At 40.5% G+C, this 18666-nt stretch overlaps 1 protein-coding gene across 19 annotated transcripts in view; it reads right to left on the bottom strand.

Annotated features, from left to right (window-relative positions):
* Positions 1-18666, bottom strand: part of GATAD2A (GATA zinc finger domain containing 2A) — a 121166-nt gene that overhangs the window by 17299 nt on the left and 85201 nt on the right. For 15 of the 19 annotated variants that reach the window (XM_089774987.1, XM_089774993.1, XM_089774988.1 and 12 more), the window contains one exon: positions 392-519. In XM_089774987.1, coding sequence (XP_089631113.1) covers positions 392-519 — 128 coding nt within the window. Of the gene's footprint in view, positions 1-389; positions 520-18666 lie in introns of all 19 variants that reach the window. The other 4 variants (XM_014578181.4, XM_014578183.4, XM_014578189.4 and 1 more) reach the window with 1 other exon arrangement.

The following is an 18666-nucleotide window of genomic DNA, read 5'->3' as shown; positions in this document are numbered from 1 at the left end:
AACTGATAAGCATCACCTTATCGGGTGATGCTTACAGATTAACCATTGACATCCCTAGCATATAACAATGCTGCACTATTTTAAATACTGAATGAGAGTCAAACAAGTTTTCATAAATTTCCCTGTGGGAAAAAGTATGAGGTTTAATGGGGGCAGGAGAAGAGAGGACGTAAAGAGTAGAAGCCCAAATAGACAGACTGACTTCAGTCCTTAATGCAGTCTCAGCCCCAAGATAATCAAATTGCATGAAGTTGTATATGGGAAAAAAAGGTGAAAGCAGCTGTTGAATCTTACATCCTGTAGTCTCAACTGTAACTCAAAGTAAATAGTGCCTGTTTCAATATTTCTAAGGAACACAGCCGAGAGTGTATCAAAAAATGTGAACTCACCATGAGTGCCTCTGTGTTGGTCTCTCTTAATGCTATTTTTGTTAAACCATTCATTCTAGGGCTTGAAGGTTCATTGTCTGATAACACTATAATATCAGGTGAGGGGACTCTCTTTTCTCTCTTCAGATCACTGTAAATCAAGGAAAAGCAAGGGCATTTAACATCTCCCCATAACAAAGAATATATTTTTTTCAGTTGTTACTGACAGATTAACTATGAATGCCTCTAGTGTGAAGAAAGTGTTAAGTATTCAATACAAGACCAGAGTTTACCTCAAATTCCAGTTTCCATCTGAAGATGTAAGCCTAGTAAAGACAATCATACTTACTCAAATAGCCACAATGAGAGTAGGAACAGGCCTCAAATAAGTGGTTACCAAACTGTGGGTTGTGATCGCAAGTGTGAATGTCACCACCATTGGCACACGGGTTCACAGGGATCCCTAGCATGCAGCATATGCCATTTTTCCTTGCATGGTATGACCTTGCATGCACCATATGCAAGACATCACAATGTGCAGAGGATGTCTACTTTATAGAGTTAATCGGCATCTTCCATGCAGCACAACCTCACTTGTATGCTGTACGGGAGGTCATGCCAAGTGGCGGATACTATTTTGTTTCTTCAAAACTTTGTCCTCAACGCAGTCTGGAATCCCAATGGGAAATATTCCTTTAAAATGGGGTTTTTAAAAAGGCTGCTGATAGTGATGTCAAACATGGTGATAATTTGAACAACGGGGCTACACTCCCATTAGGAACAGTGTTGAGTCAGCCAATTCATTAATAAGGCAGATGGCAAGGACATTCAGTCACTGGAAGCCAATACTCTAAGCACACCAAGGACCTACAAGTGAAGGGGCCTATATCACAGGGCTTATCCAAAACTATCCTGTTTGCTCACTGTACTACTTTGAATGCCAAAAGGCCCAAATTCTTCAGTCTACATGAGTTTTCAATGACCAACATTTCATCAAGTTGCTTTCCTTATCCCCTCCTAGGTTGATCTTCCCCACACGAGTTATTGTATTTACCCGATTCCCACTGAAACAAGAATAAAGGTTCACTGCACAATTCACTGCAACACAGCATGTACAAGAAAAGGGTTGCATTTAGAGATTTTACAGCTCAAAAGTCTGTTAGCACAAGTAGGTGCAAGTTTACTTATCAAGTTAAATATCACAGCAGCCTAAAATGCCCATAAGCATGTCCCATTTATAACCAAAATGACTGAAAGACAGACTCTCACCGGGAGCAGATATGATGTTATGCTTAATTTCATTTCAGTATACAGTATCTGGAATCTTAAGTGATGGGAAGAGTTATTAGTTGTTCTTGATGTGTGGTATCCAAGAACTACCTTTGAACTCTAAATAACTTCAAGTTCTTGTATGAGAATCCTAATCACACCAGCCAAAAAAGCTCAAGATACATTATGCTGCATAATCCAACAGCAGGCTACAGTACCATTCTTTCCACTGCATCATGCAGCTTTTGATTGGACAGTCTGACAACCTGTAAAAGCCTCCTGGCTTGAGATGTCCAACAGAGGCCATTTGCCAAACAAATTAATAACTTTAAATGAGTCTTCAGTGAAATATCTGATCAGCAATATTAACCCACTGGTGACGGATTAGGGGTTTAATATAGCATTTCACAGCAAGGGTGGCAGCAGATTTAATAGGTGGTCTTTTACTGAACACACAATAGTGTAGTCTCATCCCATAAAGAATGTTCTGGCAGCAGGGTGAAGTAGAATCACTTTAGAAGAGTACATTTCAAGAAACTGTTGCAAATCCAAACAAAAACTACAAAAATATAATGAAAGCTTTTTCAATAAAGTATACTGTAAATGAAATTACTTTGGTCAGCAATGATGCATTGAAAAGTTAACAAAATAATAGAGACAGAGCCCAAAGCAATTTTTTAAAAACAATTACACCAAATAAAGCAAACATGTTATGCAGTTAACTACCTTTAATCTACAAGGTGAAAGTTACCTTAATTCACAATATGTAAAACCGTAAATTAATCCCATATTCACTTAAAATGCGGCAGTTTCTGATCACCTTAAGTTATAGGTTCTGGAGTCAGCAGTACTACCAGAAGTTTACTTACATCTGGTGCATCACTAAATAAAATGTAAGATACTAAATCTCAAAATAAGGACAGATCAACCTCACAACTGTAACGTACCCTTTACTGTAGCTATAATTTTTGTACCACTATTGGTAAGTCATGTATTAACGTAAACTCCACACTCTTAGTAAAAACCATGCTGGTTCAAACAATTTTTTGGAAAAACTAAAAGCTGGTTGCTACAAAAAGCAGTCTTTGGTATCTCAGCCGGAGCCCTGTACTCAATACTATACTAAATTTGATGCAGTTGTCCACCTCGGTAAAAAAGGGAGAAGAAAGTGAATTTCAGTTTCCTCTAGGGGGCACAGTGAGCCAGTGAACCAATCTTTAAACTCTGAAGGGGTTTAAAAATAACCAAGGGTTACAGGTGAAAGTTTTAAAGCCTGAGCTTTTCTCTGACTCAGGTATACTAAATTGGTTGCCTTGACTAAAAACTGGGAGAGAAAAATAAAGAGTGCTTGCCATCAGGAGACTCAAGTTTTAAAGATCTCAGGATAGATGAAGTCTAAAGTACATCATCTCAAGTAATATCACTTGACTTTTTTAGCCATTCTTTTAAGAAGTGGGGAAAGGGGAAATCACCTGATTGATTTTTAAAGAACTGTTAACTAAGGCAATAATCTCATTACTTAGATAACAACCTTGTGTTGGTCAGCAAAAAAGTTGTAGAGTTTTTCCATGTAGCTAATCTAAGCCAACATTTTAAAAAGATACAATAAATCTTGTCAAATGCTACCCCCTTGGTATTTTATAGATTATGTTTTTGTAACAGGTAAAGCTGTGAAGAGGTACTTACGCAAGTACCTTATATGATAACAGACTTCTACAAAGTATACTATGTCTACACTGCATTCCTCTTTCCAGAGAGGAATGCAAATGCAGCAGAGTGAAATTGCAAATGAAGCGCAGATTTGAATTTCCTGCGCTTCATTTGCATAATTGTAATTCATTTGCAGGCGCTATTTCGAAATAGCCTATTTTGAAAAGAGATGCTGTCTAGCCGCGGTTATTTTGAAAGAAAACCCTTCTTTCGAAATTACCCTTAAGCCTCATTTTATAAGGAGTAAGGGTAATTTTGAAAGAAGGGTTTTCTTTCAAAATAACTGCATCTAGGCAGCGTTTCTTTTTTCAAAATAGGGTATTTCAAAATAGGGTCTGGACGCAATTATGCAAATGAAGCACAGGAAATTCAAATCCATGCTTCATTTGCAATTTCGCTCTGCTGCATTTGCATTCCTCTCTCGAAAGAGGAATGCAATGTAGACATACCGCAAGATACCATGCAGATGGGTAGTCACTATGGCTATGAACCCGGTTTTGTGAACTGACATTCTCTATCAACCACCAGAAAAGCCACACACTATTTTCAAAAGTCACACAACTTTGAAAACTAAACACAATTTTGTAAAATATGAAAGTAAATCAGACCATCAGTTTCTGTAGCTATGAAACAAACAACTTAGGTACACTTCTGAGTAGCAAGCTAGGTCACTGAAAGTTTACTGTGATGGTGAATCAGTTTTTGCAAAACCTCTATGTGAAGACCAATAGATGCAATTTAGGAAAACTCAACCCATCTGAATGGAGTTCAGACTTGTACAACACCCAACTCTGGTATCAAAAGATTAACTTTTTATCCTCTTGAAGAAGGTCTTATCCCCACCCCTGTCCTTCCCCCCCACATGGGGACAAAATATGGCACAAATTTGAGTAAGAAACACCAGTAGTTTGGAAGAATTCTATTGGCAGACTTAAGTCTGCTGAATCACTCTGAGGTGATTAGTCACATTTAAAAAAAAAGATACTTAAACCAGATTTGTCAAAAAGGCAATTGAATTCAAGACAACATTGCAAATCAGGGAATGGTGCATTGACAGAAAGCTCACGAGGTCCTGCTTTAACCATTCAATTCTCAAAACAACTAAGCACAAGAATAATCAATATGTATGTGTAGCAGGGGTGATGTCACCCCATCAATTACCACAGCATCATAACAGCTAGCAGGGAGCTAACTTCCTGTATGCTAATCAGCCATCAAAGAGTCATGTGAGAAAGGCATTTCCCTCACTGGACATGTGACCCTTTAACTGTTCCTTCCACTGTGAAAACCATAGCAACAGCCAGTTCTAACCGGCTTGTGACACATAGCCTTCATTTTACGAAGTGAGGTAGGGTTCAGGTGCTGTAAGAAAATGGAGCAGACTTTAAACTAAAGGGAGTGTCCTGCCACTATAGGAGCTTCCTGAACCAGCTGACCACTTGAGACTATTAATAAAAAGCATCATGTTTTGACAATAAAACAAACATTCACCCAACAGTACAGTACTGAACTATACTCAAGTACTCTACAACTTTTGAAAAGTTTAAGAACTTTTATAGCTGATTTTCTGGTTTGCTTCAAAACTCTGAAAATAAACACCTTTAGTCCATTACTGCTTTTAAAAAAGTATATCTACTAAGCCATGGAATCAAGTTTCAAGTCACCCAAAATAAAAACGAAAAAGACTCAAAGGGTGGCCTTTTTGATACAAAAGTTCTTTCTACTTTTTAGACCAGGTGAGAATGAGAAAGCAAGGTAGAAATTAAGAGACCATGGATAATCAGAATTGTGAGAAATCAGGGGGAAGATCTATTTTGTAGTATTACAGTTCTTTAATCGAACCCTTTAACAACAGAACACTGATTAGAAAAGGCTAAAAAATTTTACTGACTACACTTTGCTCTAGAAGTTGTGGTCATCATGGTTATTTGTATTGCAAAATATCTTTGAAAAAAATCAAGTGATTTGTCATCAAGATTAAGACAGTAAGATAAGCAAACACTACAGGTTCCAAGCAATGAGAAAACACTTTAATTTAAACTTCATAGTTAAGAACAGGTTTAACACGATCCATGCACAAGAAGGCCGTATATTAAAACTAATTAAGTGGATATCAAAGGAAAGTAATCATTCATTGTCTCCATCCCCTCCTACCTATTCAAAGAATAGCCTCACACTCAGCTTTGCAAAAATAACTATTAGCACGAATAGCAGTTTTGGACACCAGAGGAGTGAAATGTCATGAAAACGTTTCCCTTTTAGAGATGCTACTGGCACATTAAAAATGAAGATTCCCCACAGAGATTGTGAATCAAATACTCACTAAATAAAAGTTTGCAGGTATTTAATCCATTTTGTGGGTTAGTAGCTCTAATTTCCGAATTGGGGCTTGGGAAAATGGTTATTCAGAACTTCTGGCTTTGAAATAAGGACTATTCTCCTTTAGAGAGGCAATGAAGACAGAGCAGTGATTTTGTTGTTTGACTGAAGTGGTATCAAGCCTGACTGGTTAACCATTGCTTCCCTGCCCTTCAATATGTTCCTCTAGAACAGGCATGTCAAACTCGAAGCCTAGTGAGTGCCGCACAAACGAAAACTGATAGAAGTACATTTTCTTTGGTGGCCCTGAAAGCTAATCGGAAAGTCATAGTTATTTATTATTATAGATTATGTTTTGGGTATATTTTATAATTTGTCAGGTCTTGTTTTAATATAACAATTTTACACATCAAATTACTGTATTTGCCCATATAAAATATTTTTAATTTAAATATAAATTTAAGGTACTTTAATTTTTTCATAGGATGCATAACTTATTTTGTTGAAATAAAAAGTACACAATGTGGTTAATCAAATAGAACAGGCTTCTGTGAAAATTTCAGATACTTTGTAAGTTTGAGATTTTGCATAAACATATAATATTCATGCAACTTCAAAAAATTGGCATGTGTATTGATATAAAATTTATATACATTGTAATTATTTGGGAATAAATAAAAACAAAATATTAACAAAATATCCCCCTCTTCTCCCCCAGAGCCAGGCACTTATGCCCCCATTCTAACTCAATCCTCATCTGCTCCCCAGAGCCCCCCCCTGCTCTAACCCAATGCCTCCCCCCTCCTCCAGAGCCAGACTTCCCCAACCTCCCCCAACCTAATGCCTGGGTCCCGGAGCCACCGCCGTCACACATTTCTTCCTCAGGTGCTGGGGCAGTCTGCCGTGAGCAGTCACTTTAACTGAAGTGCTAGAATGTTCCCAGAAGGTTTTAAAAAGCTTCTTTAGACCAACTTCTGGGCTCCATGTTAGAATCCAGGGTCAGGACGATGGCTCTATTTTCATTTGCCTAGAAATAAATGTGCAGCTACTTAAGGGGTTACAACAACTAAAACATGCTCTCAGGCATAATACAAACTTTGTTGCACCTTCTTTTTGAACCTCTGTGTCTTGTGAGGCCAACAGCTTCCAAAACATTTGTGGGAAAGGTTTCCTGTAAAATCTTTGAGATGCTGAATGGAATGGGGCTTCCAACTAAGCTTTTAAAAAAGCAATTTGGTTGTTTCCAGATAGGGATGTAAATTGCGAGTAATTGACTAATCGAATAATTGATGCAAAATGCATCAACTATTCGACTAGTTGATAGGGCGCCTCAGCCTTTCAAGTGTAGCAACAGCCCTACAGCTGTTGCTACACTTCAAAGGCAAAAGTGCCGCATGGAGCCTGGGATCAGGCAAGAACCCCCCCTCCCCCACTGACCCCAGGCTCTCTGCAGCACTGCCACTTTGAAACACCGTGGGAAGCCTGGTGTCAAGTCCTCTCTCCTCCTGCATAGTGGATCGAGCCTCAGGATTGCTGAATAGCTGCAGGCTGGAGAACCAACTCCGGCTTCCTGTTGGGGCAGGGGGAGCAAAAGAGGTGTGCGCGGCATGGCAAGACCCTGCACTGAGCTCCATGTCCCTAGGGCTGCCCCTGTCCAGCCTAGGGTTGCAGCTCCTGGGAGCGAAGGGGTTAACACTTGCAGGGAGCAGCACGGCGCACACCGGGCCCCGGGTGTCCCATGTGTAACCAGCCACCTAACTCCGATTTGTGAAGCAGATCCAGCCCCTCCCCCTCCCGGAGCCTGTAGTAGTAATAACAACTGTGAACTTGAAAACAACTAACTAAAATGCTAATTCTAGGAATTGCAAGGAAGGAGAGAAGTCGAGCTCCGTCTGCAACAGAGGGTGGTAACAAAGGAACTGAGGGCATACGGGCTGCGGGAACAAACTGCAAGGTGCAAACAGCACGCCTCCTCTCCCCCTGCATGCGTGGCCCACCACTGTTAGAAAAATCTCCAATCTGTGGCGCCGGGATGAACCAGACACCAGAGACATCACTGGAAGAGGAATATCTGTGCTAAACAGAGCTGCTCATGTTTGAAACGCAGCTCCCAGAACAGGCAATAAAAAGGAAGATAAGGAGAGAATAAGTGGCTAGGTATGGGGAGGAGTGGATAACTGGGAGTGGGAAGTCAGAGGGGAGTTTGCAGAAACCCTTGTGCGTGGGGGAGAGAGGTAGAAACTCAGCACTCTCAAGCCTCATGGGAAAGGGAGGTACGGGGCTGAGTGCATGGGGGGGAGGTGAGGGGGAGGAAGGGAAGGGGGTGCTGGCATCTCTGCAATGGGGTGGAAGCAAGGGACAGTTTATTTGGAGCATCTGACTCATTTGTTGCAATCCAGGTTGGGATCCTCTGTCTGGCCGAGTTGGAGTGAGGGAGGAAAGCAGGCTGCCTGGGGTATGTGTGCCCTAGGAGGACTTTTGCAGAGTTACATTTCAAACAAACAAAGTTTATATAGGTGTTAATGGCTTAAGGTAAGAAAGAAAAAAGATTTTAAAACAATTTTTTGGCGTGTTGCAGTTATCTAAAACTCTGATCAATGTTTTTCTAAAATCCTATGTTACTAAAACGGTAAGATTTGCATCTTTATTAATGAAGCTGCTGACTATTATTGACTTTAAAAAGTGTCAGTGGCACACAGACCCATAAATAGAAGTGAGTAAGTTAAATCTTGGCACACCACTTCTGAAAGGTTGCTGACCTCGGCCCTAGAGTCTTTGCTCCTCCAGCAGAAATTTGGTAGACAATTGCTCTCTAGACAAAAGCATAACTCTCAACAGCGCCAACCTATATTTGTTGACTTCAGTAAAGAATAGAAGGTCATCCAATTCAGCAGACCTCAGGAGGCAAAGTCTTCTTGGATGCCTGCTTCCATTTACATGGGACAGAGGCAGATTAATTATGCTTTTGTTTTGAAGATGACATATGTGCAGGCCAAAGAACTGACAGACAACTGTTGTAATGGCCTCTCTTTGCTCCCAACAGGTCAAGAATAGACCCTTTTGAAATGTATGGCAGGGGGTCAGGAAACACTGTGTCTATGTAATATTAAGCACATGGAACAAGTTGTGCTTATGGCCACTAGTGGGGGTATATACTAATCACCATTAGTGGTGATGCTCTTCTGAGATTTATCTTTTTGATCATGGTCGCCTCTACAAGATTAATATCAACTATATTTGTAGAGCATTAGAGAACTGGCTAAGAAGGGGCAGGTTACAAGAAAGTAAGTTGCAGCGTGGGAGAAGCAATCTCTTTAGCAAGGTGTAGATTACAAGCAATAACCCGTAACTCAGAAGGCCAAATGTTTTCCACCAGCTGGCCATATTACCTGCCTTTAAAATTGTGATCTAAACTCCATATCCATCTCCCTGCCCCCTCCAAAACCAAACCACAATTCCCCCCCCCCCCCCCAAATACCACCTCAGAACAGGTTTTACCGAAGGAACTTCATGCCATGTGCCTTTGCTCTATCAAAAATAGGCACTTTTCTCTCTCAAAATGAGTCACTTTATAGGATGAAAAAATAACTGTTTAAGTTAACAAAAAAAAAACCAAACACTAGAAAACCTGTAGTATCACTTCAGCTAAGAGGCTATTTGTAAAAACCAACAATTTTTGTTGGTCTTGCAGCACCTTAGAGACTATTTGTTGTTTAAGTTTTTCCAATTACAGACTAACACAGCTACCCCTCTGGAACTTGTAAAAACAAGGATAGTGGGTTTCTTGGATCCCTCAACTTCTCCATCCACGAAGGCCTCATTCACAATGTCACCACTGCAATGCAATCAGTAATTTTTGGAGCATTCAACTAGGGTTGCCAGATAGTTAACAAAAATACCAGACACTTGACATTACATCAAAATCTTATTTAGGAAATACCAGACATTTTTATTTTCTCCATTTGTTTCCCAAACAGAAAGCTCAAATATTGGACTGCCCAGTTCAAAACCGGACACCTAGCAACCCTACATTCAACAGTGACAAGGATAATGAAATGCCACTAAATACAGAACTCATAATTCTTCACTACAGCACAGCTGAGTATCTTTCATGTTACACAGATTCATTTGCAACTTTCTCTTTTTAGGCTGTACAAAACTCTTGAGATTGGGTGATTACCACCACTATAACATAACAAAACAAAAATGAAGTACCTTCTTTGAATGTCAGTAGGTGAAAATTAGCCCCATGAATGTAGGCTCACTAAGACAGTGGAGCAACTTTCACATAAGAGCTGAATCTAATAATTTAAATTGAGATCTAGAAGAGTTAAAAGGCAGAGTTTCTCACTGTCCCTCATCTTGTGCAGAGCAATAACAAACTGGACATCAAGACTGACATAACCTAATTACAGTGGATTTAAAATAATAACAAAAACATTTTGTTTTTTCAATTCAGAGCTCAGATTTTAAAATAGGAGCTAGAATTAACTGATATTTGGCTTAATATACCCTAAACTGGTTGATATAACTCATGCTGCAATGGCATATGGCATGAAGAGTTGAAAAGGCTCAGATGTTAAAACACAAAAGTGTGTGTGAAAGGTCTGACTTTTCTCATCCTATGATGTACAGTTCCATGATATCAGAGCAACAGATCATCTCCTGCTTGGAAGACTCAGGTCTCATGCCCAATGCACAGCAATTTTGAAGCAGTTTTTTCCTTATTCCATCCAACAACCTGTTGGGATGGGGAAGACATAAGGAGGAAGATGGCAGAAGATAACAAGAAAAGACATTAGGTGAATTTTTGGAGATGTCAAAAATGAATCCAAAATGTCAATTCGCATTAGTAAAGTTTACTCCTTTCCCATCCCTACACACCCAAAAAATGAGCTGGCTTTGCATTTTAAAAGAAGACATACATGTTCATAAGAGCAAGAAACCTGTAAGTCAGGTTTTCTACATCATCCTTTAACTCAGATGTTTTGTATCTGAATTTCACAGCATACAATCACTAGCGAGTCCCAGTAGAGCAAAAGGCCCATATTGTAGGGGAGGTAAAGGGGAAATACAGAGGCCCAGTTTATACTGTGCCAGCAGCCAAACATTAAAACCTTCTACTGCACACAGTTCCAGCTACACCAGTTATCAACATGCTCTGGCTAGTTAGTATCAGAGGGGTAGCCGTGTTAGTCTGAATCTGCAAAAGCGGCGAGCAGTCCTGTGGCACCTTATAGACTAACTGAAGTGTTAGAGCATAAGCTTTCGTGGGCAAAGACCACTTACATCTGACGAAGTGGGTCTTTGCCCACGAAAGCTTATGTTCCAACACTTCAGTTAGTCTATAAGGTGCCACAGGACTCCTCACTGCTTTGGCTAGTTAGTGACACTTAAGAACACACTCTAGAGCACGGGTGACCAACCCGTGGCTCACAAGCCACATGCGGCTCTTCTTCCCCAAAAGTGTGGCTCACGAGGCCGCTCCTGCACCCCCTCCCAAACAGCCCCCCCGGTTCCCCTGTACTCACCAGGGCGGTGATTCAAAATGGCGCCAAATATGGCAGCCGTTGACAGGAGCCTGATATGGCCAAAAAGCCTAAACTTGTTTCTTAAAGGGGCAGCCTCCTCTTTTTTTTGGCTCAATAATTCTGGTGTGGCTCTTTGCATTTTTTCCACCACAGTTTTGGCTCTCTTTGTTAAATGGGTTGGCCACCCCTGCTCTAGAGACACCGTTCTAGTGCAGAATAACCCCCCCCCCAGTGGCTGTGCCCACAAAAGCTCATGGTACGATCTACATGTTTTGTTAGTCTTTAAAGTGCTACCAGACTATTTGTTGTTGTCTGTGTAGAATCTGGTGTTGGTACTCTTCCTTTCCTAGTGCAAACTAATGGTTCTAATAAGCCTCTTAACTATTTGTCTTTGAGTTGCTACCAGACTATTTGTTTTAATTTTTTCCTGTTACCGACTAACTCAGCTACCCCTCTGAAACTTTCAAACAAACAGAATTGGAAGCCAGTTTAACAAGAACTACACATAAGTAGAGTTCCTTAATATTGTGGAAAGCCAGAAACATTCGTAAATCAGAGGGGGTTTTTTGTGGACTTGCCCCCATTTTAAATGTATCTATTTTGAGAGGCACAGCATGTACACAGTGTGTCACTGTGGTGTATCAGGCAGCCCATGGGCAAAATTGCAGCATGTATAAGGTATTAAAAAAAGGCAAAAAAATTGGAAAGGACTCAGTCTATGCTACCGAGAAGAGGTTATTTTAAATTCTACATAGTGTGCCTAGCACAAAGATAATTGCAGTTTTAAATAGCCCTTAAACTGCTCCTCAAAAGTTTACGGACATTTTTGTATCCTCTTTCATCTCATCTTCCTCTTAACTGCCTTCCCTCTTCTTCCTATGGTCACCCTGGGCTCTTTCATTCCCACACACGCTGTACTAGCATTGCTCTCCCTCCATGCTCAGCTATTAGCTATGTCATTAGCAAAGCAGTTTTGCTAAAATCCTGTTCTTGGGAAGTGCTGCGTGCAGACACTTCACGGATCACAATTTTTGTACATTTAATTTTGTTCCCAGTCTGTTATACATAATGAAGTAGAACACTACAATAGAGCATGTTCAAGACCATACCCTGTCAGATAAAATCAAGACAACTCCCAGGGAAACAATGCCAGGTTTTTCTGTACTCTTAACTACTTGTATACAAAAGCAGCTGGGTTAAGCATGTAGCCTTTATTCAGAATTTCTATAGATTTGTGGGTTTGACTTGACATTAATTTGGTTATTTATCTTCCATGTTCCCAAATTACTCTTTAGAGTCTCTCCATTTCCCTCACAGTTAAGAGCCTATATTACAGCAACCATCAATCCAAGTCAAGAACTCTGTATCACTCCTAAGGAGGAGGTGTTTGACAAAGAAATTTTGTTCTTTCCCCAAATAACATAGGGAGCTGAGTAGAAGGTCTAGGAATTTGTGGGAGACGTGGCACTAATGCCATTCAGAGCACAATCATTAGGTAACTTCACTGTACTTCTGACACCTTTTCGCAATGAAAAGCAAAATAACTGTACAGTGAAACAAAATACAGGACTATGTAGCACTTAAAAGACTAACAAGATGGTTTATTAGATGATGAACTTTCGTGGGCCAGACCCTTTTCCTCAGATCAAATAGTGGAAGAAAAGTGTCACAACCATATATACCAAAGGATACAATTACAAAATAGTGAACACATATGAAAAGGACAAATCACATTTCAGAACTTTTCATATGTGTTCACTATTTTTTAATTGTATCCTTTGGTATATATGGTTGTGACACTTTTCTTCCACTATTTGATCTGAGGAAGTGGGTCTGGCTCACGAAAGCTCATCATCTAATAAACCATCTTGTTAGTCCTGTATTTTGTTTCAGCTACACCAGACTAACACGGCTACATTTCTATCACTATAGTACAGTGAAAGAAATGGCTGGATACTCTGCTGCCCATGAGATTTTCCCAGAAATACCCACTCCAGTTCAGACAACAGCCTCCAATGCTACCTCCATGGAAGATATCCAAGTAAACCCTGAAATGAAAAGGAGCTGTCTACCGATACTCATAGATTAGGATGGGCTGGTTGGCAGGAAGTGAGAACAGTTGGAAAGCATTCAGGATTCTCCACCCTTGTTTTTCCTTGCAATTTTCATTTTGACAAACAAGCAGGGGCTAAAGCCAGCTGGTCTCCACACCACTATAAGAACTTAAAAAATACTAAGGGTGTCAATGACTTTAGCCTTCACCTACACCAAATGAAAACCGTACAGCTCAACCACGCTTTCGTTTTGATCAAAGAAAAAAAATATTTTCTCTTCTTTGGCAAAACAGGTCAAGCCGTGATCCATATGGCTATGTATTCCTGTGTGTTTACCCACTGATCATAAGGGATCTTGGATCAGAACATTGCATACTGTCATTAGGGTGCTTTACGCAATATTTTTACTACTGACTGAACAAGGAAAAGTTTGGGTGTAGTTGCGCCACTGATTTCAAAGGGACAAAGGTATCCTACTACCTCAAAGCGTCTCCACAAGCAGGCAAACTAGAAATGTACATGCTAAGATTTACTGGTAACAGTTTGAAGCACAGTGAGACTTCAGACACAAGCACGCTAAGACGTTAACTTTAGGGATCCAACAAGTCTCTTTAGAAAACGATGCCAAAACTATTGTAATGCCACCCACTGCTTGTTCTACTAGAGATGCCAGGGAGAGAACAGGCCATGAGGATGCATCCCCCCTGGAAAAATCATTGGGTACTGTTTAGATGCAGATTCTGGATACTGGGACCACGGTGGATATTCCTAAATAGAGTTGCGAACCTTCCCAGTTTCTTCAGGAGCTGGTTGCTAAAAAAGTCTGGTGACAAAGCAGGGCTAAGGTACATCCTCCATCTGTCCTGCAGCCTCTGGGCAAGTCATCTCGACATGCCCCCTCCACTCTGAGGAACAACTCTGGGATTGTGGCCAATCGGAGTTGTGAGGGCAGTGCCCACAGGCAGGGAAGCATGAAGAGCTACCTGTACCCTCCACCACGTAGGTGTCATAGGGACATGCTGCACCATCAACCAGGACTTGGAGCTGCCCAGTGCCATGCTGCTAGAGCTTGAACTCTGACCTCCTGTCCCCGACCTCAGCCCCTCCAAGAGCCTACACCCTGCACTCCCTACATCTCAACTCCCCGCATTAGCCCTGAGCTCCCTTCTGCAACCAACCTCCATTCCACACCCTGTATCCTCTCCTTCAACCCCATCCTCTGCACCAGCTCTGAACCCTCTTTGTACCCCTGCTCCAGCCTGAAACCCTCCATCCACTCCTACATCCCAACCCCATCCTGATGAAACTGAATAAAGGTGAAGAGAGTGAGTAAAGGTGGGGTCTCGGAAGGGGCGGGGTAAGGGTGGATTTGTGTGATTAGACAGTTGGCAATCCTATTCTCAACTGGCTAGCCAGTCTTCTGCATTTACTCACCACACTGCCAATCCTCTAATGTTCATCCCAATATCAGACATCTATGATAGAGAACCGGGATAAAGCCAGGTTATGAGAAGAAAAAACATAAAACTGTTTTTAGAAGGGACATAGAGGAAAAAAATTAAGCCAGAAGGCAGTTGGGAAGTATATTATGGAAGCACTGGTCATCAGTGCATAGATAAGGAGAGTGAGCAGTGCACTGAGTCATGCATATTAAAATACCTTCACCACCCTGGCCATTCTACTTGTAGGCTTTATTCCTTTCTACTACCTCCTCTTTCTACACGTGGGGTTTTAGATTAAATTACTTGGGGAGGGAATGCATCTTTCCCTAAATGACACCATGTTTTGGAAATATTTGTAATGTTAAATAATACTACTTTAAAAAACCCACTACCTCAGGTTGTTAGAGCCAAGTGGAACATAACGGCTCAGAATTAAGGACAAGTGGTTCCATAGCTAAAGTTAAAAATAACTACACTTTTCAGTTAAATATTCACTTCAGCTAATGTACCATTTATTTTCTATTTGTTGCTAAATGATGTGTGGAGATACATGACATGTCATCTTGTATGAAGTTTTTAAACCCCTTGCTACCACGAACACGCAACTATCAATTTTGATGGTCAAAACTCAAATAAGTCAATTCCATGATTTTTTTTTTAAAACTGAAATTCAGGTGAAAAATTAAGATGCTGGAGCAATGTGTGAAGCAATGTATTCATGCAGACTTTAACAAGAAAGGAAATAATGAAAATGGAAGGTGGTGGTGAGGGTAGGATTCACTCCTCCCCCCCATGCTATTTGTTAAAAAGGCAGTTGTAAAAAACAAGATTATAAATTTTGTATTGAACCTCTGAGGTATCATAGTAGGCTCCTGCTTTGTCGCCATACTAAATGCTTTCAGCATTATAACTTATTTAGTTGCAAAGTTCTGTGAAGTGCTAAGATATCCATAAATTTATCATTAGTCATAAAGTTACTATAAATAGGCTTTACCTGGAAGTATGTATATGCAGTTTCAGAACTTTTTCCCATTCCCAAATACACACTATCAGCTAGCAAGGACAATGATCTGTATTGGAAATATAACCTACAAATGGGGCATCCCATATCATAGCAGATTATTTCTCTAGAATTACCAGAGTTAATGTGTGACCTGAGCAGGTCAGTAGAGCCCTGTAAGTCTATGGACAAGGGTGCAGATATCCATGGCTCATTTTTGAGGATACAGATGTGGAAACTTGTAGAGTCCTGCGCTGATACATATCAGTATGAAGTTTAGTTTGAGCAGATCCCAGAATTAGCTCAATTTTCTCTCACCGCTTGGGGAACAGGGCTTGGTTTTCACAAGGAAGTAAGTGTGCTAAATCCATCACTGACTGGCACGGCAACGTGGAGCAACATCCTCTGTAAAAAGGATCCTTGCTAGCTATGACGGGGTTCTCATGGAAGGCATAAGAAAAAAAAAAATCAGGTAGCAGTCAGATGCACAGGCTGCTAATGTTTGTATCAAGCCGCAGCATATACATTCACTGAATTTCAGGGAATGGGAGGGGTCCACACGCACGAAGAGCCTTCCCTGTCTATAGTCTTTCACATTAGCTGGCTTCTCTCTCAACTACATGGAAGAATATTTTTTCCACTGCCTGAAATTTGGGGGAAGGGACAGAACTCCTCTTGCACACAGCAGGACAGGATTTAGCCCTGGGTCTTTTGGTTAAATTCTGCATTCTTTACAGAAAGGGTTTTCAAGCCTCTTTGTAGGCTATGCCCCCTGGCATAAAAATTGCTCATTTTATAAGTCTACATGGTCTTATTCAGGGATGTAACTACAGAGTGAAGGATTTAGCAGGGCTCACTGAGAATCTGAGGGTGCTTTTAAACAGACTGTCTTAAAGCATTTTGTTGTTCCCCTGTTGAGGTTTGTAGAAGTGTTTCTTGCACAGGAGTAGGTGGGGCCAAAAACAATATAAAATTGGGATAAGGTGAGCAAGTTACACTTGGAAGGGAGTGCCAAACTGACTATACACAACATGCTACTGAGGCCGTTAAAGTATGCAAACAGGAACACAGCAAAATATTGCTTTTCTTTCTAACTTCAAGCTAAAGTAATTAATTATTTGTAACTACTATAGGGAAAAACATTTCACAGACATGTGGTTTACAAGCAGCTAGCATCTTTTAAATCAAGAGCAACACCATATACTTGAGTTACACACAGTTGATGTTCTGTAGTCCAGATGAAGCCATACTTCAGAGGGACACTTCTAGTTCTCTTGCCTAGATGTTACAATTCTGTTCAGGAAAGTGCACTTATTGTTTTTGGTTGAATGCTGGCTCAAATGATATTGAAAAAATCTGGTAAGTTATTGTTGAATTCGGGGAGGCGGGGGGGGGGGGGGAGAACTTTACGGCAACCACACAGTGCACCACAAAATATACAAGGTGCTGTTAAAAAGCGACTAATTACTATTGAATATTATGTTCATCTCTGAAGAGTTGACTTAAGCCAAACATTGTTCCCAGCCACTAATGCTTATTTGCCTAAACAAACATTTCTAAAATTACTATAAAACATAATAACATTTCTAAAATTGCAGTTTTGCAACATCCACAGTAGAATGCCATGTGTGACTATCAAAAGTGCAAAGACACAAGTCACTTTCCTCAGGTTTAGTCTCTGAGGGTATGTTTACACTAGCCCCCTAGTTTGAACTAAGGAGGCTAATGTAAGCATTCGAAGTTGCGAATGAAGCCTGGGATTTAAATATCCCAGGCTTCATTTGCATCTTCCCAGGCGCCGCCATTTTTAAATGTCCCTTAGTCCGAACTCCGTGCCCACGGCTACACACGGCATGGAGTAGGTTGTTCAAATTAGGATCTCTAATTCGAACAACCTACTCCGTGCCGCATGTAGCCGCGGGCACGGAGTTCGGACTAAGGGACATTTAAAAATGGCGGCGCCTGGGAAGATTCAAATGAAGCCCGGGATATTTAAATCCCGGGCTTCATTCGCAACTTCGAATGCTTACATTAGCCTCCTTAGTTCAAACTAGGGGGCTAGTGTAGACAAGCCTTAAGTCAGGCATAACTATGCAAGCTAAACAGAGCTAGATACAGTACTGCAAAACACATCTTCCCCCACCATATTGCGTTGGCCTTATGTGATATCACAAACATACACCACCACCAGACTCTTTTGTTGAGCACATTTTGAGATGCCTAAAAGGAAACTAAATATTATATATTTTAAAGCATTTATGTGTTTGATCAAGAACTCCTCCTAAACCATAAAAGCTAGGACCACTCAATTTATTATAGAGATTCCTCTGATCATAACTGAAAGCAAGGTCAGGGTTTGGTTGGGCCAGGAGAACGGGATGTGCCTCGAATAAGATTGCTTTTCATAATCCAAATGGGGGGGGGAGGGGGGGGGGGGGGGGAGAGACACAAAAATCACCAAAATTGACACAACTGAGCAAATGTTGAAAAAGAGTGAACCAAAATGAGCCAGAAAACTAGGATGAACCTGGAACAGGACTGCTTCTCAATAAATCTTACAGAAAAGAAAACTGAGAATTTGGAGTAGCGCTTTGTTTTGGCACAGATAAATGAACGCTTAAGGTTTGAAAACTAGACGACAGTGTTATTGGAAAGCAAATTAACTATATCCCCTTTTTGTTAAAGCCTAGCAAACTATAAGAGTATTGGGATGAAGAAACAAAACTTCACGGAATTCCTATTTAAAAAAAAAAAGTACTAAAAATAGACCAGTTTAACAATCCTTTTAAGAAATTCAAAAAATAAAAACATTGTACTTCAAAAATACAATAATTTAAATAAAGCATGTACATTTTCCTTTTTTTATCCCCGCCCGTCCCAAAAAAGAGCAGAACAAAAAAATACCCCACCAAACTTCATTAAGTTAAGGACCCAAGTAATGCAGGGCAAACATGCTACTAAATAAATAAAATG

Source organism: Pelodiscus sinensis, chromosome 32 (assembly GCF_052426305.1).
Source record: "Pelodiscus sinensis isolate ZL-2025 chromosome 32, ASM5242630v1, whole genome shotgun sequence".
Lineage (NCBI taxonomy): Eukaryota > Metazoa > Chordata > Testudines > Trionychidae > Pelodiscus > Pelodiscus sinensis.
The sequence above is the reverse complement of the archived record's forward strand: the minus strand, read 5'-3'. Positions and strand labels throughout refer to the sequence as shown.